The sequence below is a fragment of the Phodopus roborovskii genome, unplaced genomic scaffold (assembly GCF_943737965.1).
Source record: "Phodopus roborovskii unplaced genomic scaffold, PHOROB, whole genome shotgun sequence".
Classification (NCBI taxonomy): domain Eukaryota; kingdom Metazoa; phylum Chordata; class Mammalia; order Rodentia; family Cricetidae; genus Phodopus; species Phodopus roborovskii.
This window is the reverse complement of record NW_026126459.1, coordinates 3,912,603-3,936,562: the sequence shown is the minus strand read 5'-3', so window position 1 is coordinate 3,936,562 and position 23,960 is coordinate 3,912,603. Positions and strand designations below refer to the sequence as shown.

The window sequence follows — 23,960 nt, the reverse complement described above, 5'->3', positions numbered from 1 at the left end:
AAAAAAAAAAAAAAAAGCTAAAGTAGCAATGATAAGATTTCACTATGTGGCCCAGGCTGGTCTCCAATGTCCAACCTTCCTGCCTCTGCCTCCCGAGTGCTAGGACTAGGTAGGGACCATCACATCACAAATTTTTGTATAAATATAAAAGTATTGAAATGCACAGCAAGTGAAAAGCTAATGCCCATGGTATGCTGTGGCGGCCATGATCATGCCGGGAACAGAGAGAAGAGGTAGAGGGGTGAAGAAGGGGAAGGGATTGTGAGGAACTACAGACAGAGAAGGCAATTTATTCACTACAGGTCAAATGATTAGGTAGGCATATGTCAGCAGGCAGCACACAGACCAGTACACAGGCTGCACAGAGGTGGGTACACAGACTTGAAAGCAAATACACAGGTAGGCTGGCTGGTGAAGGCAAAGGGAACAGCTAATAAGGGCTCTGACCTTATAGCCGTGTTTCTACAAAACCACACAAGAGGCACTCTGCCAGGAATAATTATATAACAGATTATATCACCGTTGACTCTAAGGTTCCCTGGACATCCATTGTCAGCCATTTTGTGCTGACTCATAGCTCCACCCATGCACCATGTCCATGGTCAGCCATGTTTTAGCTGACTCATACCTCGTATCCACATTACTTCCATGTTGCCTCAAGAATAAGCCAGCCCTTAAAGCCCGCTGTTCCCAACGCACTCACAGCCTTAGAGCCTGTATTTGGGGTCTGTTTGAGACAGGATAGAAAGACTAGTAAAACTGAGGCAAAATGTGGACAACAATAACAGCGTAATTAACAACAGTTGCTGTGACATTTGCCTACAGAGGCAATATGCCTTTTACTTCCATCAAAATACTTCAGATAAGACTTGAAATAGTAGTGAATCCTGCTTAAAGCTTGAGGACAGAATATGGATTCTCACCAAAATTCTCTTGCACAACCTTTGACTTTGGTTTTATTTTATCGGGTTGCAATCCTATCCAGGGATCCTGTAGAGCCACCCTATAACCCCATTAATCAAAAAGGAAGGACTCTGGTGTGAGGAACTGAGCTCAGGTCCCTAGAATCATGTAAAGCTGGTCTCTACCAGCCCTCCTACACTGTGATTCCAGGAGGAGCCAGGGACATCTTTAAAAGCTCACAGGCCAAGCAACCTGGCACTTCTGGTGGAAAATAACAAAGAGATCTTTTAAAAAACATTGTGTTCTTTTTAATGGATATATGTATGTATCTGCACATATGTACAGATGTGTAGGTATGAGAACATGGGTGCAGGTACCTAAGAGGACAAAGAAGTCGGATTCCTCTGGAGCTGGGGTGACAGGTGATTGTGAGGAGGCTGGCAAGGTGCTAAGAGTCAAATTTTGTCCCTTGGAAGCATAGTATGTCCTTAACTGCTGAACTGAGCCATCTCCCCAGCCCCGAGGAATGGTTTAAAGGTGGAAATCAAGGCTTGACAGCCAAGGTTGTCCTTTGACCTCTACATTCCAGCATCAGCACTCCTGTACAGACACACAGGATCGCACCAAGGAAAACATTGTACGTGCCGGGACCCTTGGGTGCAGCTCTCTCTTGAGAATTCACACCCACACTGTATGTGAACTACCATTTCTCCTCTCTCCCCCTCTTTCTTTCTCTCTCTTTTGTGAGACAAGGTCTCATTATTTAGCCTGTGATGATCTGGAACTCTATGTAGACTAGGCTGGCCTCAAACTCACAGAGATCTATTTACCTTTGCCTCCCAAGTACTGTCTCTAAAAGTGTGCACTACCACACTAGGCTTTGCTGTCCTGTTGCTAAGTGTGCCCCCTCTCTAAAAAGCATTCCTCAGGTTGCTGCAGGTGACTTCTGGTGGCCTGCCCCACAGTCACTGCCATATTGACAGGAAGCTGCTCTCATCAGGACAACTTGAACAAAGACTTTAAACATACTGCCTTTCACTTCTACATCTTGCTGGTTGCCAATTGGGATGACTAGTATTGTCAGCTTGACAAAAACTTGAGTCATTTGGGAGAAGAGAACCTCAACTGAGAAACTGGCTCTATTAGGTTGGTCTGTAGGCATGTCTGTGGAGACATTTTCTTGATTAATGATTGATGGTGGCACTGTGAGTGATGCCATCCCTGGACATGGGCATGGGTACAGGTGCAGACATGACAGGGAAGGCTAGGTCTGGGGTCCCGGACCTAAGCTTGCTCTCGTTTCCTGGTTGGGTTGCAGAGAACATCCGGGTGGCATCCATGAAGTGGGAACCTGTGGTGGTCGTCTGTTTCATGTGTAAGTGACTTCTCCCCAAATAAACCACGCTTTATCCAATACTGAGTCCAGTGAAACTTATTTCCCATGCTTTACTGAGGAAGCCAGTAAGCAGCACCCCTCCATGACCTCTGTTTCAGTTCCTGCCTTCAGGTTCCTGCCCTGGCTTCCCTCAGTGATGCATTGTGACCTGAGACCTGGAAGCCAAATAAACCCTTTCTCCCCAAGCCCTTTTTGGTCAGTGTTTTTACCATAGCTACAGGAGAGCAAACTAGAACACCTGTCTTTGCTGACTAGGGTGCCAACACCACATGCCCTTGGGCTTTGTTGGTTTTAGTAACTGCAATTTTATCAGCATCAAGAACATAGTCTAATGGGTGGGGGATGAAAAGATAAAGCAGGTCCTGCTTCTGCCACTCACTGACATGCAACTCTGGGATTAATTTCTTCACTCTGTCTATAAAGTGGGGATGATAGCAATGTTGTGATAGGGATAGAATCAGCAAATGTAAGCTTGCCCTATTGATGTAGAGTTAATTTCTGTCTCCTTCTCTAAGGGAGGGGACTGGTCTACTGTGACCCTGTGGACTCCTGGGAAACTCTGTGGTGCTTGTAGGGGCAGGCTTGACTACAACCCTTAGGACAATTTTTTTTCTTCTCTTTTCATCTCTTCTCTTCTCTTTCCTTTTCTTTGTTTGCTTGTTTGTTTTTGAGACAGAGTTTTTCTGTGCAGCTCTGGCTGTCCTGGAACTCTGTAGAACAGACTAGCCTCTAACTTAGAGATCCGCCTGCCTCTGTGTCCCAAGTGCTGGGATTAAAGGTGTGTGCCACCTTTAATCCACTTTCCAAATGATCTCTCATTCCCTCTCTTGATGTAGTCATTCATTAGCCAAAAGAACCAATAGAAAGGACACTTTGCTTCATCATCCATGAGGTTTTGCGGTTTGACTGCGTTTCCGTGCAACTTTGAGTGCCTCTCTAGCCCCACTGACCCAGGCTCCTTGCTTGTTCCTGTGTTTCAGATGTGGTTGTATAGCAGGGTTGTTAAACCCGGCATTCTGAACACAGGGTGGGTGTTTGGTTATGAATGGAACTCATCCTGTTAACCTTTCTGTTACTGGGCAGGATGCCCTGTGTTTTTCAAGCTTCCTTATAGCCATCACCCTAACTTCATTTTGGGGAGTATGGAAGGTAAATTGTTTTCACTGAGAAACTCATCTCTCTTTCTGAGATCAAATTTAAAGCTTGAGCAAAATTTAAATCTTAGCATAAAGGAACAGTTTCCCCCTTGCAAAAAAAGAGAGATTAATTACTCATTAACTTCACTTACCATGGCTGATGGTAGTGAAGCCACGCTCTAATCAGTAAAGCTCTAAACAGTTTTTAGTAACTGCAGTTGGACTTTGTATTTATTTATTTATTTATTTAAGGTGTTTTGTTTTGTTTTTGAGGAAGGGTTTCTTGTGTGGCCTTGGCTGTCTTAGAACTTTCTCTGTAGATCAAGCTGGTCTTGAATTCACAGAGAGCTGCCTGCCTCTGCCTCATGAGTGCTGGAATTAAAGGTGTGTGCCACCACTGCCTGGCTACAGTTGGTTTTACAAAACGGTGCACATTTTTATTCACTCTTTTATTGTTGTGGGATATTTGTATACTGTGTGAAAGTGTATTGCTGTGGTTGATGTAATAAAAATCTAAATGACCAATAGCTAGGCAGGAGGTATAGGCAGGACATCTGGATAGAAAAATGAAGTAGGATGAAGAATCTAGTTGCAAAAGAGTTGTCAGCCAGACAGGGAAACAGGAGGTACAAACTGAAAGAAAGATAAAAAGCTACATGGTAGAACATAAATTTAAAATTGTGAGCCGGGTGGTGGTGGTTCATGCCTTTGATCCCAGCACTTGGGAGGCAGAGGCAGGTGGATCTCTGTGAGTTTGAGACCAGCCTGGTCTACAGAGCTAGTTCCAGGACAGCCTCCAAAAGCCACAGAGAAACCCTGTCTTGAAAACAAAACAAAACAAAAATAAAAACAAAACAAAACAAAAAAAACCAAACAACAAAAAAAAATTTAATTTAAGATATAGGCTGAGCTTTTATAATTAATAAGAAGACTCCATGTCATCTTTCGGTAGCTGGCTGGTGGGACAGAGAAAATTCATTACTTTTACTTATATTTTTGAGATAAAATTTTTCTATGTAGCCCAGCCTGACCTTGGGTTTGTGAAACTATTCCTTTCCCTCTCAAGTTGCAATGGCAGGATTATAGGTGTGTGCCAATGTCCCGGCAAATTGTGTAGATTCTTAACTAAACACAGAAGGTTGGTTGCATTGGCTGCCCCACAACTGGGCTTTTGTGCCTGTGAAGGGACTAGAAGAGCACTAGCAACTGGCTTTCCATTTGGACAGAGATGTCTGGGAGATATAGCAAGGCCTCTGGCTCACAGCTCATTAGAGAAAATAAAAACAACAGAATCTGGTGGGCTGAAGATGAGGAAGAGGACCTGCTGAGTCAGCAGTAAATGAGTCACCAAACCTGTCTCCTGGCTGTCCTCCAACAGTCCTTATTATTAAGTAACATCATCATTGATCTTAACTGTTATTTATCGAAATCCCACTTTAGATAGGCACAAAGTTTCAGTCTTCTCAGTGACCATCGTCTACCCTCTTATGTCACTTCTCAGCTTCACAGCAATCATTTGACCAAATTCCTACTAAATGTGCTAAGCTATTTCCAGACATTTATTTATTTAGAGACAGAGTGGTTGGGATCCAACTGAGTTATTTGAGGCTGAGTTTGAACTCCTGATCTTCCAGTCTCCAGCATCTAAGTGCTGGGATTATAAGTATGTAATTACCACATTTCTTGACATCTTGAGGTAGGGTTGACAGGCAAGAAATAAAATTTTATCACTTAACACAGTTTGTTTAGGGGTGGGTAGACTGCTCAGTTGCAAAGTGCTTGCTGAGCTATCATAATGACCTGAGTTCAATTCCAGGATCCATGGAAAAAGTTAAATATATGTTTGTAATCTCAAAACTAAAAAAAAAAAAAAAAAAAGGGATTGGAAAAGACATCTAACGTTGACCCCTGGCTTACACACACACACACACACACACACACACACACACACACACGCACGCACGCACGCACGCACGCACGCACGCACGCATTAACATATTTGTTTGGTCTTAATTAAATCTAACCGGAAGTTTGGGAGAACCTGGCAAAATCAGAGTAGGTTCTTCCCAGTTAAGTTAAGTCCTGTGGCTTTGTTGGCTTTTTTACTATCTTCACGAGCTGTCATGAACAAAAAGTTTGGGGCCCCCGGGTTACTAGAGGTCAAGGTGAGCTGCCTTCTGCCCGTCACCAACATGTCTGCCAAAACTGCCGTCACGAGGACCTTCCGCCCGATGCAGACATGGCCGCCAACAGCCACGCACGATTGGCTCCAGTGGGAAGCCCGACCTCCCCCTGGCAACAGAAGCGGGTTCCATTGGGCAGTTACGGATGATGGCAGCGCCTGACCGCGAGAGAGACCGTGCTTCGGGGCGGGTCCATAGGCTTCCTGTCGCACGGGCTCCGTCGATTGGTGGAGAGCCAGAGGGTTGTCACGTGATCGAGGCGCGTTTGTTTGCGGAAGTAGGCGGGCGGAGAAGTGCTGAGTAAGCCGAGGTGAGTCACGGCACGGCGGGGGCGGGGCCTAATGGCCCTTCCCAAACCTTCTGGGTACCCCTATCTCGGATGTCGCCACCCGGACCCTGCTTAGGACCGTCTTCGTGTCTCCGACTCTGAGGCATGTCCTCTGTTAGCTCTTGTCTGACCCCTCCAGTGCTCCCGGCTTTTGTCCTTTGATTCCCCTGGTGTCCCCAACTCCCTTCCGGTGACCGCATTCTTCTCGTTGCCTCCCTTAGTTTCCCTAACTTCCTGAATTAACCCTTTTCTTCACTCAGTGCCACAACTTTCACCCTGGACTACCCACTGTCCCCAGCTCCTCCCTGTGCGCTTCTAAGTGCTTCTGGTTTTCCGCTTCAGTAAATTATTGCCCGATTTCCCCCACGCCATCTGCTTTCTGCATCTCTCCCTTTGTCCCCCTCCCCTTTTAACCCCCTGCCTATCTTCTGTGCCTCTGATTTTCATCTGCTCCCACATGCGTTCTTCCCCGTTCTAGCTCCCAATTCTGGGTTCACCCCCAGCTCCCACAGATGACCTGGAAGCTGGTGACAGGAAACCTGTGACCCAGGTGACCATGTGACTGGGCCAGGGATTGAGTTTGAGACTGGGAGGGCACAAGGGCTCATGGGTCTGTGCCTGTGTTTTTAATGGGCTACTCACATGACCCCAATACTAACCCTCTAAGGTTCCCTCACCTGCCCTCTTGCCAGCCCAACAGGATTGGGCAGGTTTGGTTTAGCATCATAGAAGCTCCACCCTTGGGCGAGTTCAGGGTTTTCTTGTTTTGCCCTCCATGTTTGTGGAGCTTGGAGACCATGTTCTATCCAGGTCTTAATTTTCTCATTACCATCGAGGACTGTATTTCCTGCCCACTGTGGCTGCCCTGAGGCTCAGTATTTGAATGAGAAGAGTTAGAAGACAATGCTTAGTGACCAGTGTGACCCTGTATAAGTGCATGGCTTTGCTGTTTGTCATAGGCAGGATGGAAAGGGAAAGGGACCAGTGATAGGAAGACATGTTCATGTTTTCAGTGTTTATTAATCACCTCTGTTAAACAGGCTCTTTTATTCATATTACCTTTGCTTTTCATTCATTTTCCACTGAGCAAATATTGATGTAGTCAGCACTCTTCCCACTTAGCATGAGAAAGGGAGGCCAGTTGATCTGCCTCGACAAGACCATGCTAATGAGCTTGGAGCTGGATTTTCAGTGTAGAGGGTCCCCAATTTATTACTTTTAAAAATATTTATTTTATGCATATGAGTGTTTTGCCTGTATCTATGTAAGTGTACCACATATGTGCCTGGTATCTATGTGTGTTGGTGGCTGGATAAGGTGCTGGATCACATGGAACTGGAGTTACTGAAGATTGTGAGCTGCCGTGTGGGACCTGGAAATTGAACCCTGGTCCTCTTCAAGAGCAGCAAGTGCTCTTAACTTCTGAGCCACCTCTCCAGCTATGAGGATTCCCAGTTTCTAATGGAAATGGGAAAGTAACAGATACTGTTCAGTGCTGAATCACATTGTTCATAGGGCAGATGCCTTCCCTTCTTTTCCTCCTGTGCCCTGTGGGGAAGTAAGGGGATCTGTGCCCCACAGTGTGACACCAGCCATGTGACTGATGTGGTTTAAGGGTTCTTTCTGTTGGCTCAGTGCTTAGGGCCTTTCCCCACCCTTCTATGGGTTACTTTGCTTGTTGAATGTGACTATGGTAGCATACTTAAGAGGGGATTTCCTATTTGCACAGCTCAGTGTTATCACTGAGCTACAGTGAAAGGAGCTACTGTGTGCCTCTGTGTGCTTTCTCTGCACTTAAACGCCTTGTGTGTGTACACAAGTAAGTGTGGCTTTAGTGGCGGGTATGTGCTCCTGAGCATCGTGTACAGATAGGAAAGGAAGGAAGTTGAGAGTGACAGCAGGCTTCATACCTGGATGAGCCCTCAGGCCCTCAGCCTGCAGCTATGGGAGTGGGGTGGGATGGACAGGAAAGGCCTCAGCTGCTGAGGAGGGTGGCAACCCAGTGTTCCAATCATGACACACCCTTCGGGAATCAACAAGAGGTTCTGTGTTTGATGTGCGCCTGGAAGCCCCTAAAGTGGCCATCTGAGATCTGCTAGGATGTTTTGGCTGTCTCTCCTCCCTCCATGGTTGTCTGGGTCAGGTGGAGGCAGCCCCATCACTGTTCAACTTTCATGGCAGGCTAAAGATGAGCTTGATTGTTGGTACCCTGCTGGTTGGTACCCAGGCGGTAAAGCTGATTTTTCCAGGAGGAACCAGTCCAGCATCCAGTAGCACTATTAAGACCCAGCAGGGCTGGAGGATGGTCTCTTGGGGGCTGAGGGGAGGTGCTCCTTGGAGGAAAGCAGGAGGCCTGAAATACCCATGTTTCTTTGTGGAGAGAAGAGCCTGATGTGCAGAGGAAGGGGGGATCTCCTTGGCCTCAGGATGCCAGCAGGTGGCTCACAGATATTCACTCATTCCCATTTGTTAAGTTAATGATAAACTTAATGTTTATCCATCAGCTGCTGGAAATGGGTGTTATGCCCTTGAAGAAGGCATAAAAGCAGTGTCATGGTCCCTTTGTGAGGGGTTGCAGAGGAGAAAGGCTGAGGGAAAAAGAGGGCTCCTATGTAACATGAATAAATAAAAGACCCAGAGACTGATTTTTGGGGTTCAAACTTCAAGCCGAATATCAGAAAAGCAAAGCAGCTGGCCTCTAGCTCAGGCTTAGTGGGCTGATCCTTTCTCCACGAGCTCCACCAAGCCTCAGACTGTAAACTTCCCTTGTTGTGGCTGGGGAATAAGTGCACCTATCTTCAGTGTGGATGGAGAATGAATGCCTCTCTGAGACCTTGCTTCTGTCTTATATACTTCCCTAATGTTGGGATTAAAGTTGTGAGCTATAATTCTCTTTTTGACTGACTCTTGTGTAGATCTGGGTGGCCTTGGACTCACAGAGATCCATCTATCTCTTAATCCTGAGTCCTAGGATTAAAAGTGTGCCAACATCTGCTAGCTTCTGGCTGTTGGGATTAAAGGTGGCCTGGCTTCTGTAGCCTGTGGCTGACTTTGCTTTCTGAATCCTTAGTCCAGTTTTAATATCATAAATAATGTATCACTACACATCTGGAAGAGGTAGCCCCCAAACTGGGTCTTGAGAGACAAGAAAGGAAAAGTTTATTTCATTAAATGCTTCTTGTCTGTCAGGAAAGAGGTTAAATGAGGCAGGGAGTGATGCAGGCCAGGAATGGAAGGTGCTGGAGCACCTAGGCACACTCAAGCGCAAGTATGACAGTCTGGGAGTAACGCTGGGCCTGAATTACCAGAGTGGGGTGAGGGGCTAGAGTGCAGGCTGGCCCTCTTTTGGGAATTCTGACTTGTGCTCTGCAGTTTGGACTTTCTCTGAAGTGTTGGAGATTCACAGGACATGCAGGGTCGTGGGGGGGGGGGGAGGCAGGGTACAGTCATGCAGCAGGAGGTGTGATCATGCAGCATGGGGGAGAAGGGTTACAGTCATTCTTTGTGTAGTCTATGTGCTAGATAGGCACCAAGAAGCCATGTGGGTAAGATTGGGTCAGGATCTGGGCTTTCACGAACCTCCATTTAGAAATGTCTTAAATGCCCGCTTGTAGGAAGGGGCCAGTCTAGTGTTTGCTTTGCCTTTGGAGTGATGTTTTACTCTTGGCTTTTTTATCTTTTTGAGGTGCCCAGCCACCCAGCTCCCAAATAAATCACACAAAGAGGCTTATTCTTAGCTATGAGTGCTTGGCCTTAGCTCGACTTGTTTCTGGACAGCTTCTCTCATCTTAAATTAACCTGTGTACCTTTTCACTGTATGCCTTTCTTCTGTATGTCTTCCCTTTTTACGCTGTGGCTGGGGGCTGGCCCCGATGTCCCCCTCTCCTTGTTCCCTCACTGCATCTTCTCCTTTCTCCTTCTGTTTATCCTCTCTGCCTGCCCTCCCCGCCTGTCCTTGCTCCTGCCTTGCTATTGGCTGTTCAGCTCTTCTTTAGGACCTTCAGGTGTTTTAGACAAGCAAAGAACCACAGCTTCACAGAGTTAAACAAATCTAGCATAAACAAAAGTCACATACCTTAAAATAACATGCTATCACACAGGGATCATGCACTCATGGACCCAAACAACCCCTTCTGGGGAACTCACTGGAGACTCTTCCAGAGTCTCTTCAGGGTTTTTGTTTTTCACTTTGGTGGCCAGATGTATTCTCTTGTCTTTTGAACCGTTCATTTGAGGCCCTCCCTGGGTGTAATCTCCCTGTCTCTGATGAGAGTCTACTAGTTTTTGGCCTTCCTGTCTTCAGTCCCTTCAGGAGAGCCCCAGACCCTACCGACACTGTCTGTCTTCCAGAAATAAACCAAGCAGATCCACTGGACTCCTGACTGGAAGCAGGTGAAAGAGACAAGGCCACAGAGCTTGACCTTACACTGGAGTCACCACTGGCACCATTGCTGTGGATGGTTTTGGGCTTGTCCCTTTTCACCTGTGGCACTTATGCCTGGAAACAGGCAGTCTATATCAAATGACCCCATCAGGGAGCCTGTTCTGCCATGGAGCAGAAGGGTCAGTAGTAGATAACGAAGGGTATAAGAACATAGACACTGTAAGAAGCAAGCCCAACAGGGGACAGGTGGGAAATGATGCTCTAGTAGCAGCTTGTTCCTAGCCTGAATTCTGCTGTGTGGCTAGGCTGGAAGGACCCCGCTGGGCCCTGAGGCAGTAGGGACAGGGTGGCACACATGTCTTCTCTTTGCCTTGTAGCATCATTGACTGGCCATGCCATTCTTGTTCCAGGATGTGACCCACAGTCCCATAGAGTTCATTTCCTCTCATCCACCGAATGAGAACAATGGCTGCTGTTAGAGTGTCACAGTGGGCTGGCATCCTGGCCTTTTCCTTAGTTATATCATTGTGTCACACTGGCCCCAGCAGACTGGATGGGAGCCAGGCCTTTCAACACATGGGAGGTGTCTCTATGGGAGGTGCTGGGGTGGGGATCTTCCTCTGTGAGGCTGCTGATTCCACTGGCAAGTGGGTTAAACCAGTGGGGCTCTTGAGTGTTCTCGAAGCCCCCCTCCTTCCTTGGAGCACTTCTTTGTATCTGGCCTGGCCTCTGGCAAATCTGCATGAAGCTATATCTCTTCTGAATTAGGGCTGAGCCCAGGCTCAGCCTACACAGCTGCTTTCTATAAAGCCATGGTAATTTTGTGTGCCATTTGGAAAGTCAAGAAAAGCAATAGTATTGCCCATGAAACCAGACCCTTCACCCCAGATATCCTGGTATGCTGCTTTTATCTATTGTCTTTTCTATGTTGGATCTAATTTTATATATATATACAGAGAGAGAGAGAGAGAGCTATGATGGACATGTGGTGAAGGTCGGAGGACAACTCTGTGAAGTTAGTTCCTAACACCTTAACATGTGTTCTAGGGATTAAATTCAGGTTTCTAGACTTGCACAGTAACTGTCTTTACCCAGTGAGCCATCTCACCAGCCCTTCAAAAAATTGTGCAAAATATTACTAAGTTAAATTTTGTCATAAAGGCTAGGCTCACAACCATAAAAAACAACTTGAGCCGGGCAGTGCTGGCACATCCTTTAATCCCAGCACTGGGGAGGCAGAGGCAGGAGGATCTCTTGTGAATTTGAGGCCAGCCTGATTTGCAGAGCTAGTTCCAGGATAGCCAGGGCTGTTAGAAACCCTGTCTTGGAAAGTACATAAAAAAAAAAAAGTAAGAAAAGAAACTTGAGCTGTACTCCATGCAGGGGTGAGAGACCTTTGGAGCTGCTCATAGAGGGCTGTGGCACTCATGCCTTCCCAGTCTGCTATGTGACCTCAGGCATGCCACTTCACCGCTCTGTGTGTGTGTGTGTCTGAAGGATCGACCTAGGTTATCAGGCTTGTCTGCAAGTGCTTTAATGTGCCAAGCCACCTTGCCACCCTGTGGTCTTATTTTTAACCATGACCTCATGTTGTCTGTCTATTTATCCTCTGTATCTATTTTGTGTTCTTTGTTTTTGTTTTGTTTTTGTTTTGAAAAAGAGCCTCTCCTTGTAGCTCTGACTGTTGTAGATCACACATATCTGGAAAACAGGGATCTCTAACTCTGGGCCTGGGGGCATGGCCAATGAATGTGGGGTCCTGAGTTCCATCCCTAGCAAACACACAAACACAGATCTGAGGCTCCAGTCTAAACTGAGAGACAATTTTTATAGCAGAAACTATGACTTAATCTGTAGTTTGAGAAAGAAAATCTCTAGCTGGGTGTTGGTGGTGCACACCTTTAATAACAGCACTCAAGGGAGGCAGAGGCAGGCAGATCTCTGTGAGTTCGAGACCAGCCTGGTCTACAGAGCAAGTTCCAGGACAATCTCCAAAGCTACACAGAGAAACCCTGTCTCAGAAAACCAAAAAAAAAAAAAAAAAAAAAAAAAAAAAAAAAAGAGAGAGAGAGAGAGAAAGAAAGAAAGAAAGAAAAAGGAAAATCTCAGTTAAGGAGGATGAACCCCAGTCTCCAGATGCCTTTAATCCCAGCAGTTGGAAGAAAGAGGCAGGTGAATCTCTGAGTTCTAGGCCAGCCTGGTCTACAGAGTGAGTTCCAGGACAGCCAGGACTGTTACACAGAGAAACTGTGTCTTGAAAAAAACTGAAATCTTAAAAAAAAAAAAAAGCTGGGCACAGTAACCCATACTTGGGATCTGCTGGAGAGGCAGACGGGGGGCGGGGGGGGTCCCTGGTTCCCACTGGCTAGCCCATCTAGCCTACTTGCTGAGTTCCAGGTCAATGAGAGAACACCTGAAAACAGATACCTGGGGTTGATTGACCCTGGCCACACAAGCACGTGCAGACATTCGCACACATCTCTATGTTCACAAATCCCCAAACGCACACTTGGCAGGTATGAGCCTGAGTTCATTTCCATCCTGATGACCCGGCTCTGTGGCTGTTTTCAGAGCTCTGTGTGAAAGCAGTGACAGGGAGCAGATAGACAGCTACTCCCTGCCCCCTTCCTAGTGCTGTGGTACAGTCTGGTGGGTGATAGTGAGGGCCCTTGGCTTTGCTTATGGAGTTGGCATGCCCATGCCAAGCTTTGCGATATCCAGAATGTCCTCTTTGGTTTTCAAGGAGAGAAACTGCTCACTTGCCCAGGCCTTGTTGCAGATAGCACATTTATGCTCACTGTGCTTACTGTCTGAAAGGTCCCTGGGTTGGCCTGAGGGTCTGGAACTTTCCATCAGACCTGCTATTCCATGAAAGGTGGTTTCTCTCCTTTTTAGGTTCCTGCCAGTCAGAATCGGTACAGAGCTGGTGGGGTGATGGAGTGCCTGAGCAGGAGGACACCTGTGAGTTGGGCATGAGAGGCTGCGTCCAATTGACCAGAGACCTTATTTTCTTCTAGAGCAAGGGGGAAAGCTGGGCCCTCACCCACCCCAGGGAGAATGCAGTTCTTCGGACGCCTCGTCAACACCCTCAGTAGTGTCACCAACTTGTTCTCAAACCCATTCCGGGTGAAGGAGGTGTCCGTGGCTGACTATGCCTCAAGTGAACGTGTTCGAGAGGAAGGACAGCTGGTTCTGTTCCAGAATGCTTCCAATCGCACCTGGGACTGCATCCTGGTCAGCCCTAGGAGCCCCCAGAGTGGCTTCCGGTAGGTGATAGGCAGTGAGACATGCACTCCCCTTTCATTCCCACTGTCCAGAGCTTTTAGGGCCCATGTGGATATGGCTTCTTTGGAGCGTCTTTTGCCTGAAAGTCCTATACTGGAGGGAAGGGCCAGGAGGAGAAAATAGTGTGTCATTCCTGAGTCTTGATGACTACAGATGGTGGGAAGGAGGAAGAATTGGGAAGCTGACCGGGACCCACTGGGGTGCCCTTCAACTGGATCGTAGTACCATAGGAGTCAGGGTTTGGACAGCTGCTGTGTAAGGGCTGGCAATAGGCAAGCTGGGACTTCTTGGAGCTAGAAGGCTAAGGCAGGGGTCCAGGGCAGGTAGAGTGGGGAAAGGGGAGATTCCACAGAGCCAAGTCTCCATTTCAGGGTCTGATGGAACTGGGCTGCCTCATGTTGAGCTGTTTATAGCAATGCTCTTTTGGCTTGCTCTTCTGTCTGGCTATCCCATCACCCACCTGTTCATAGGAGCTCTGTGTTTGGGGCCAGTCAGCCCTGAGAGGTGGCACACATGGGCTGTGTCTTTAAGGAACATGCAGACTGGTGAAGGAAACCACGAGTACACAGGCCTGCTAACCCCCTTGTAAGGAGCTGTGTTTTGATAGAAGTAGTGCCTGGGTAACCATAGAAACACAGGAAGCAGTCCTTTCTGTTGCTGGCCAAGCCTGCAGAGCTACTCTGGAGAGGGATGGCTTTGTTCCAGAGGAGAAGGGAGAAGGTGATTGTTCCAGGCTTTCAGAGACAGGGAAGACTGATGCAGAGGACCTTAGTTTGGTTCTCAGTTTGTGGGTCAGGCAGCTCACAACTGTTAACTCCTGCCCCAGGAATCCAGTGCCCTCTTCTGGCCTCAGAAGGCATGGCATTCATGCAGACACACACACACACACACACACACACAATTTAAAAATTGTGAAATACAACAGATATCTAGAAGAGTATCTTTTGCTCAGAGATTAAGCACAAATACCTCTGTACTGACATTATGCTAAGAAACAAAGCATGCTGTACCAGAGGCTTCTTTTCACCAAAGAATGGCAACCAGCAAGTTGACTTTCGTGTTCATTGCTTTTGTATTCACCCAGTTCCCAATTTCCTTTCTTTCTTTCTTTGTTTTTTTTTTTTTTTTTTTTTTTTCCTTTTTTGGTCCAGACAGGGTCTCTCTGTGGCTTTGGAGCCTGCCCTGGCCTGGAACTCGCTCTTGTAGACCAGGCTGGTCTTAAACTCACAGAGATCCACCTGCCTCTGCCTCCCAAGTGCTGGGAGGCAGCATTCACTTTTTAACTATACATTTCTCAGAATGCAGCCCTGTTATCAAATAGCATGTGACTATCTTCAGGTCTCTGTCAAGACACTGCAATAGCTCTGCTCTTGCTTATTGTAGTGGTAAAGCAGTTAGCCAGGCAGGTCAAAGAGCAGAGTTTTGTTTGGTGACAGGAATGCCAGAGGATTTGGGACCCTGTTTTATAGCCTGCACATGTGGTAGATGTGGATTGGGGCTTTGTTTTTTAAAAGATGTATTTATGGGACAGTGAGATGGTTCAGTGGGTAAAGGCTCTTTCCACCAAGCCTGACAACCTGAGTTCAATCCCTGGTACTCACATTTGCGTGTGCACACATACAAATAAATAAATGTAGTAAATATTTTTCCAAAAACAAGATGTACGTGTGTGTGTGTGTGTGTGTGTGTGTGTGTGTGTGTGTGTGTGTGTGTGTGTTGTGTCGGAAGACAACTTTTGGAAATAACTTACTGTGTTATCGCCAAGCTTTGGCATTTAAATTTTTTTTTTAAGTTTTTTTTTTTTTTTTTTTTTTTAATAGGGAGATGGACTTGGAGGATGGAGTAAATCAATAGAACTTTTTTTTCCTTTTAAATTTATTTTAGAGAGTTTGTAGACATTAGCCTTTAACATAGGACTTCCATCTAGTTTTTTCTGCTCTGTGTCTGACCCCCTCATGATGGTTTGTGTCTCTTCCCTGTTTTCCTGAATTTTCTTTTCTATTCTTTTTGTCTCCACACACTTGGTTCTGCCTGTTTTCTGTGGACTTTTCTTCCCATTCACTAATTTTTTTCTTCAACACTGTTCAGTCTGTTGAATTTCAGCTTTTTCAGACTATGTCTCACATACCCTAGGCTAGTGTCAGGCTTGTCACATAACTTAGGATGAAACTGAACTCACCTAAACAGAGCAAGTAAAGGAACAAACAAGTGGGAACACCCACTGCCATGATGGACTGGAGGATAAAGAGCCAAAATCTGCCAGGGCCAAAGCCCTGCTATCCTCCTCCTGTACGCCAAGTCCTGGTGTTGTCTTTATAGCCTCCCCTATAATAACAGACACTCTGTCTCAAAAAGACAAAAACAAAACAGAACAGAACAGACACTCAATGGGCCATGGTGGTGTGTGTCTTTAATCCCAGCACTTGGAAGGCAGAGGCAGGTGGATCTCTGAGTTCGAGACCATCCTTACCTACAGCCAGGGATACATAGAGAGACCCTGTCTTAAAAAGCCAAAACAACCAACACACACACACACACACACACACACACACACACACACACACACACAGACTCAGAGCAGTGTCCACACTGGTTTGTTCCTATAGTTGCTCTGTTGAGACCCATATCCAGCATAGAGCATGCCCGGAGTCTTCAGAGGACAGATTGGGGAGGACGAGCTGGCTCCATCAGACCAGCCGTCATCAGATGGGCACTGCCTGAACTAGAGCCAGGTAGCTTCTGACTTGTATAGGTGTGAGACAAAGCCCAACTATTGAGAACCATGGCCAGAACTTCAGGTCACCACCTAACGTGTAGTTGCCTGGCTTTGTGACTGTGCACTACTTTCTCAACATACTCACAGGAGTGCAGTTAATCTGTCTCATGTTACAGATGGGACTCAGGGAGGCGTTTACCAAAGGCACAGAACAACTTCATAGCAGAACTGGACTCAAACCCAACTCCTTTTCAATAAACAGAATTTTCTGATGAGGAAAACAATGCATATGCTCATTAGAGAAACTTAGAAAAAAGAGAAATGGGTAGGTGTTGGCACATTTTCTGTCCCGCCTGGTCCTGTCTTGTTTTGGCAAATTCATCAGTCACTTCCCTGTGGTCCTGCATGTCCAGTTTATACAGCATACACTCAAACAGTCCAGGTAAGAGCAGTTTCTTGCTCAAATGGCTATTTCTGCCATGTTGAAGGCAAACGCCAAACAAGTTTCTTCAATACCCATCTTCCTCTTTGATGTAATTGGTGTTGCCAGGAGCAGTTGTGTCTCACTGTCATGAAAAACCCTAATAAACCATCTTAAATGCCATCTTCTGTAGGTCTTTGAAAGGTTTGAAGAATATCGGGTAGGAATGTTGGATTCATTCTGCTTCTAAATGCATTTTGACACATCCTTACAGTCTTTTTTGCATAGCTGAGATCACTTTGTGTTATATATTATTTGTATCCTGCTTTTCACTTGTTACAAAATACACATCTCCCTGTACTTTTAAAATAATTTATTACATTTTGTTTATTTTGTATGTACTGGTACCATAGTGTAGGGGTCATGTCATAGTGTAGAGGCTGTGTCATAGGAGGTCAGAGGACAACTCTTTGGAGTTTTGCTGGCCCCTCTCTATTAATGTTAAGCCGTTTTCATGGCTGTATAATATCCATTGCATAGATAATTGAGCCATGGTATTCTGTAGCTGACCATCTAGGTTAACTATCACTAGTTCTGACCATATACAAAGATCCAGAGTTTGAGACTGAGACTCCTGGATGTGACAATTAGAGGAGTCTGTGATATGGCTTTCATTAAATAAGATATAAAAGCACCAGATGAAAGATTTCAAGCAGAGTTAAGTCCAAAGTAAACTCTACTTTTTGAGGGTGGTGTTGGTGTTGGTGTTGAGGGTGAGGGAGCAGACTGACTGCAGCCTGGGGCAGAGGGTGGCATTCATGGTCTGATTATGTTGGGCACTGCCCCTCAGCTGGCCCAGCTTCTGTCCCCATGACTCACCTCAGTGGCCTCTCTTCCTTGGTGGCAGACTCTTCCAGCTAGAGTCAGAGGCAGATGCCCTGGTGAACTTCCAGCAATACTCCTCCCAGCTGCCACCCTTCTACGAGAGCTCTGTGCAGACCCTGCATGTGGAGGTGCTACAGCACCTGTCTGACCTCATCCGCAGCCACCCCAGCTGGACCGTGGCACACCTGGCGGTGGAGCTTGGCATTCGGGAGTGCTTCCATCACAGCCGAATCATCAGGTGGGCAGTTGCCGGCATGAGTGTGCATGTTGCTCGAGGGCTGGGGACGTTGGAGTGTGGTGGTGGATGGTGATCAGCCCTGCGGGCACACGTGCTGCCTGTTGCAGTGGAGTGTCCCAGCTCAACCTGTGTTCTTTCCATGGCTTGGGTAAGAAAGGATCAGCACTACCCTGGCTACTAAGTGAGAACACTGATTTCAATCAGAAGGAAATGCATGTTTCCAGCTATTCTGTCATCTCAGAGAGCCCGTGGGACCAGGGCACAGCTATTCAATAGGAGAGGACTGAATAGGGACTCAGATATTAGTCTCCTTCCCAAGCCCCACTGTTTTCCTGGAAGCTTGGATGGCCTCTTTTATATCCATCTAATAAATGCTGTGTCAGCAAATCCCCCCCACACCCCGCCCCCAAGAGATCACCTTGGATGCCCTTGCAAGTCACTGGCTGGCTGTCCTGACTTCTCGGTTTAACGACTGGGTTCTAGCTAAAACCTTATCAAGCTGGGCATGGTGATGCCACCTTTAGTCTCAGCACTTGCCTGGTAGAGGGAGGCAGATTTCTATGAGCTCAAGGCCAGCCTCAGTTACGTAGTAAGACCTTATTTCAAAAGCAAAGCCAAAACGTCTCTGAGCTGTCCAACTCCCAGGAATGACCTTGGACACCATGGTATCTCATCTCACAACAGTCCCTAAAGAATGGAGGTTCAACAAGTTTCTGTATTGCACGACCCTTTTCCGTGTCATCCTATTGTCGCCTCATGTTGGTGTGGCCCGAGGGTCCATCTCCCCACAGGTGAGCAGAACATACTGCAGCCTGGCACAGCTCAGCAGATACGATGCAGTGGCTCAGGCTGACCTGGGGCTCGAGTCACCCCAGGACCCCAACTCTTGCCTGAACCCTGCTTCTACACTTGGACTTCTTGGCAACCCTGCCTTTGGTCCCCGTCTTATCACTTACCTATCGCTGCCTGCCCCAATGTCCCCTAACAGCTGCGCCAACAGCACAGAGAATGAGGAGGGCTGCACCCCACTACATTTGGCCTGCCGCAAGGGTGACAGTGAGATCCTGGTGGAGTTGGTACAGTACTGCCATGCCCAGATGGATGTCACTGACAACAAAGGAGAGACGGCCTTCCATTACGCTGTACAAGGGGACAATTCCCAGGTCCTGCAGGTGAGTGTTGGGTGGTAGGCAGGGACCAAGCAACCAAGCACCTCCTTCTGCCTGAAACTTGCTTTGAGGAGCCTTCTCACTCATCCATCCTTGATCCCTGAGGCTTAAGTTCCTTCATCGCTCCCCATCCCTGCCCCTGCCCCGTGACACTTAGAGGGAGATATATCTTTAGTCATGGAAGTGCTCCAACCTAGTGAGCTGGACTCTATGGAAACTTCAGTCAGGTATAGAGCTCAGTAGCTGCCCAAAGCCAGCCCCTGGGCTGGGTGCATCAGGTTAGCCCCTCCCTGAAGAGCTCAAGGTACACTGGGACTTGACCTAATTTATCGGTACTCAAGCCAAGCCAGAACCTAGAGGCATTTGAGGTAGGCAGTGATAGGTAAGTGATAAGACGGGGACCAAAGGCAGGGTTAAGTTGTTTTCAGGAATGCATTATTTTATGTGTATGGCTACTTTCCCTGCATGTGTGTCTGTGCACACATGTGCAATGCCTTCAGAGTACAGAAGAGGGTGACAGTCTTCTGGGGCTGAAGCCACAGATGCTTGTGATCTGCTATGTGGGTGCTGGGATTCAAACATCTACCTTCAGAAGAACAGCCAGTGTGCTTACCCACTGAGCCATAGTCATGGCTAAGAGATGGAGTAGTGCTGTTGAGAAGCCACTGTTCAGTTGGAAGGAAAGGCAGGTTCTGTCCCCTCTGCTGGGCATCTGGATTGTGCTAGAAAACACACATCTGTGTCTAATGCATAGCAGTCCAAGGGAAGACATGCCTAGTTCTGGAGGGGGAGTGAGGGTGTGCCTGGCCAGCAGTCATGCATTGCACCTGTCCCCTTACTGATGCTGGCTTGTGCCTGCATCATATGTTCTGGTCAGTTCTCAAAATGCTCTCCTGATTTTGAGTACTGTTGTGTTTTCCTCATATAAAAAACTGAGGTTCAGTACAAGCAAGAAATGTAGCTACTGAGGGCCAACAACCTGGGGATGTTGTAGGCTGGCCTAGGCTTCCCCCATGTGGGTCCCCAGCCTTCCTCTTGTTAAATCAGTACCCAGTGGTCATAACTAAGATCAGGGAGATGGCATTGAGCCCCAAGTAAGAGGACAAAATCCTGTCAGCTTCCCGCTAGCATAGTCATTCTTTGTGTCTTTGGGTGGGTTTCATATCTAGAGGAAAATTACATATGTGTATGGACAATTTTTCCTCATCATTATTTCCTAATAAACTACTGTTCATCTATTCAGGCAGTGGTGATACACGCCTTTAATCTCAGCACTTGGGAGGCAGAGATAGGCGGATCTCTGCAAATTTGAGGCCAGCCTGGTCTACAGAGTGAGTTCCAGGATAGCCAGAGCTCAAAAAACCAAAACAAACAAAACCCAGACAACTGTTCATCTGGTATTTACATTGTGTGAGGCTATAGACATCATCTAGAAAGGATCACAAATACTATGGGGTACATTCCATACTAAAGATGCCAGTACCTTAGGGTTTGGGTAGACCGGAAGGCACAGTACCGTGGATTGGACTCAGAACCTTACGTATGCCAGGTAAGCATTCTATCACTAGGCCACATTGACTTCTTTTATTGAAAACATAATACCTGCAAGCAGAAAGATATTCTGCAGGATTGGAGGTGTCCTAGTTGCTGTAACCACTCTGATCAAAATTGACTTAGGGGAAAAAAGAATTTACTTGACTTACATGTCTAGATTACAGTCTATCATTGAGGGAAGTCATAGCAGGATCTCAAGCAAGGACTGAAGCAGAAACCAGTAAGGACTGCTAGCCTCTGGCTTGCTCACCTGCTTCCTCGTGTTTGCCTTAGCTAGGTGTAAGATCACTTGCTTAAAGATGGTACTGCCCACAGTGGGCTGGGATCTCCTGGATCAATTAATAATCAAGACAGTCTCTCACAGATATGCCCACAGGTTCATATTACCCAGCAGACCGTTCCTCAGCTGAGGCCTCTCCTCTCACATGGCTCTAGACTGTGTCAAATTGACAGGACTATTCTGGAAAGAAGGATATCTGTGGGAAGCAAGAAATCTGTCCACCTAGAAACAAAGTTCTTTTTGTTCTTTTATACAGGGTCTCATGTAGCTCAAGCTGGTCTGGAACTCACTGGTAGTCTAGACTAGTTTTGAACTTGACCTTCTGAGATGACAGTCATGTCATCTCACCTGGGTTAAGATTCTTCAGACATGTTCATATGAGCCACAGTCAGGCTGATCCACACCCCACATGCTGAGCTCACTGTTAGGCTTTCTTATCTTCTCCAAATGCCATTCTCTGTTGCTCCTCTTTATCCTCGTGGAGTCAAATGTCCCTTCCCTTTCAGTGTCCAGAGGAAGATGCCCCTGGAGTGTTCTAGAGAGGGGAGTGGCAGGTCGCTTATCTGTGTTGTCCTGTTAGCTCCTAGGAAAGAACGCCTCAGCCGGCCTGAACCAGGTGAACAAACAAGGGCTAACTCCCCTGCACCTGGCCTGCCAGATGGGAAAGCAGGAGATGGTGCGTGTACTGCTGCTTTGTAACGCCCGCTGCAACATCATGGGACCCGGTGGCTTCCCCATCCACACAGCCATGAAGTTCTCCCAGAAGGGGTAAGCCTTGCCATCACATGACCCCTACTGCCCTTTAAGCCAAAGGCACTAGCCTCAAGAAAGCACTTGATGCTGTTATGTGGTAGCTACACATCCACATCTACAAACCACTGTGCAGAGAGTAGGCCGTTTAGAGTTTTGTACTAATGCACCCAGGTTTCTGACCTTGAGACTTTATGTGCCAGTTCTCAAGTCTGCTGCAAACTTGAGGCTTGAAGGATCTTCAGCACTTGGCTCTGGTGCTTACTGACAACCCAAGGATGCTAGTTCCAGCGGTCCAAGACCCTGTGTTCTAGCACATTGCTTCTTTGCAGCTGGCAGCACTGCAGGAGGCAGGTACCAGGCTCTAGCTCTCCTGTAAACCCTGGAAGTTCCGAGGTCCCACAAGGTTCTCCATTTGTGTTGGAGGAGAACTAAGGAGGTAAAATACTGCAAACTGCCACCCAGCCAGAGCACCATCTGGAGTGAGTGAGTGAATGGGGTCAATTGGTCTTCATCTGGCTCTGTGCTAAGCAAGATAGACTGCAGCCTCCCACCTCACGGTGCTGGACTACAGTGTTCTGTAGTGCAGAGGTAGGAAACAGGCAGCTTGTGACCTGAGAGGACACCAGATGATACACAACTGCCCATCTGCCTCAGGCTTCTCTGTGCCTGTGTGTCCCCTCCTTGGTGCCCTCTCTGCCCGACTGCGTCACCCTTGGTGAATCTGGAGTCACAGTCCAATGAAGATCTTTGTGCAAAGAATGGAGTCTGGGGACTCTTTGTATTGTTTTCTTTGTCTCTATTTCATTAATTTCTGCTGTAGTTTTTATTGTTTCTTGCTTTCCACTGGATGTGGGTTTAGCTTGTTCTTGTGTTTTCAAATTCTTGAGTTTTATCATTGGTCATTTATTAGTGTTCTTTCTGATTTTTCAATGTAGGCACTTAGAACTATACATTTTCCTCCTAAGACTGTGATTAATGTGTCCCAGGGGTTTTTTGTTATGTTTTTTGTTTTCATTTAGTTCCAGAAAATTTTTTTTCTTGATTTTTTTTTTTTTTCATTTACCTACTTACTCATCATTCAGTAGTGAACTGTTATATCTCTGTGACTTCCATGATGGAGGTCCTCTGCTCAGTGTGTGAGTACTCCTTCTCCTCTGCTCAATGTATGAGTGCTCCCTCTCTTCTACTCAGTGCTAGAATGTTCCCTCTCCTCTGCTCAGTGCCTGAGTGCTCCCTCTCCTCTGCTCAGTGCCTGGGTGCTCCCTCTTCCTCATGCCCTCACCAGCACAGTGCCCTATTACATTTTAATAATAGCTGTCCTCACAGCTAAGAGATAGAATCTCAGTGGCTCTGATTTGTGTTTCCCTTTTGGTTACTTAGGTTGAACAGCTTGCTGTAGACCTGTTGGCTATGTTTATGTCATCTTTAGAGAAATGTCTATTTGGGTCTATGAGGTGAAGTTCCCAGGGCAGGGAAAACCATCCCTGGGTTGAAGATTCAAGAAGGTTGTGGAATGGAGTAGAATGTCTTGATTGTGAAGGTAGAATTTTGAGATCCAAAGCCGAGTTCTCTTGGGCAATCTTAAAACACAACAAACAAAACAAAACAAAACCCCAAACAGGCTGGCCTTGAATTCCTGATCCTCCTGCCTTCCAAGTGCTGAGACTGTAAACATGTGCTACCACATTTGGTGCTATTTTGGACATCCTTTAGTCCCCTTAACAGATATTTATGCCCACTTCTGTGTCTATCAGGTAAAATATTCTTAGCATACCACTAGCTTCCAACCAACCCCCAAACTAAAAATGTCACCATTAGCAGATATACCATGGCAGAGATTTCCCAACCTTGCTGTAACCTACTTATAATGTTCCATGCCCTACCTGATAGATGATTTGCTTTTTTTTTTTTTTTTTTTTGAGACAGGGTTTCTCTGTAGCTTTGGAGCCTGTGCTGGAACTTGTTCTGTAGACCAGGCTGGACTCGAACTCACAAGATCTGCCTACCTCTGCCTCCTGGGTGCTGGGATTAAAGGTGTGCACCACCAAAGCCCGACTTAAAACATTTTTATATTTATTTTATTCATGTGAGTGTTTTGCCTTCTTTTATGTCTGCACCAATGTGCATGCAGTGCCCACAAAAGTCAGAAGAGGGCATCCAGATACTGTGAAATGAGAACTGTGGGTGCTGGGACTCCAACCCAGGCCTCTGGAAGAACAGCAGCCAGTGCTCTTAAGCTTCCCAGCCCATTACTTGCTTTTTAAAATTATTATTGCTCTGTCTTATATTTATTACTTGTTCATATGTAGCCCAGGGATTGAACTCAAGT

General features: G+C 46.7%; 2 protein-coding genes across 3 annotated transcripts in view; one reads left to right on the top strand and one right to left on the bottom strand.

The window, feature by feature from the left end:
* Positions 1-23,960, bottom strand: part of Micall1 (MICAL like 1) — a 210,913-nt gene that overhangs the window by 9,691 nt on the left and 177,262 nt on the right. The gene's annotated exons all lie outside the window — the stretch shown is intronic.
* Positions 13,359-23,960, top strand: part of Pla2g6 (phospholipase A2 group VI) — a 30,642-nt gene continuing 20,040 nt past the window's right edge. For both annotated transcript variants that reach the window (XM_051189357.1, XM_051189358.1), the window contains exons 1-4: positions 13,359-13,596; positions 17,660-17,875; positions 18,864-19,047; positions 21,459-21,646. In XM_051189357.1, coding sequence (XP_051045314.1) covers positions 13,388-13,596; positions 17,660-17,875; positions 18,864-19,047; positions 21,459-21,646 — 797 coding nt within the window. In that variant the 5' untranslated portion in view covers positions 13,359-13,387. The remainder of the gene's footprint in view (positions 13,597-17,659; positions 17,876-18,863; positions 19,048-21,458; positions 21,647-23,960) is intronic.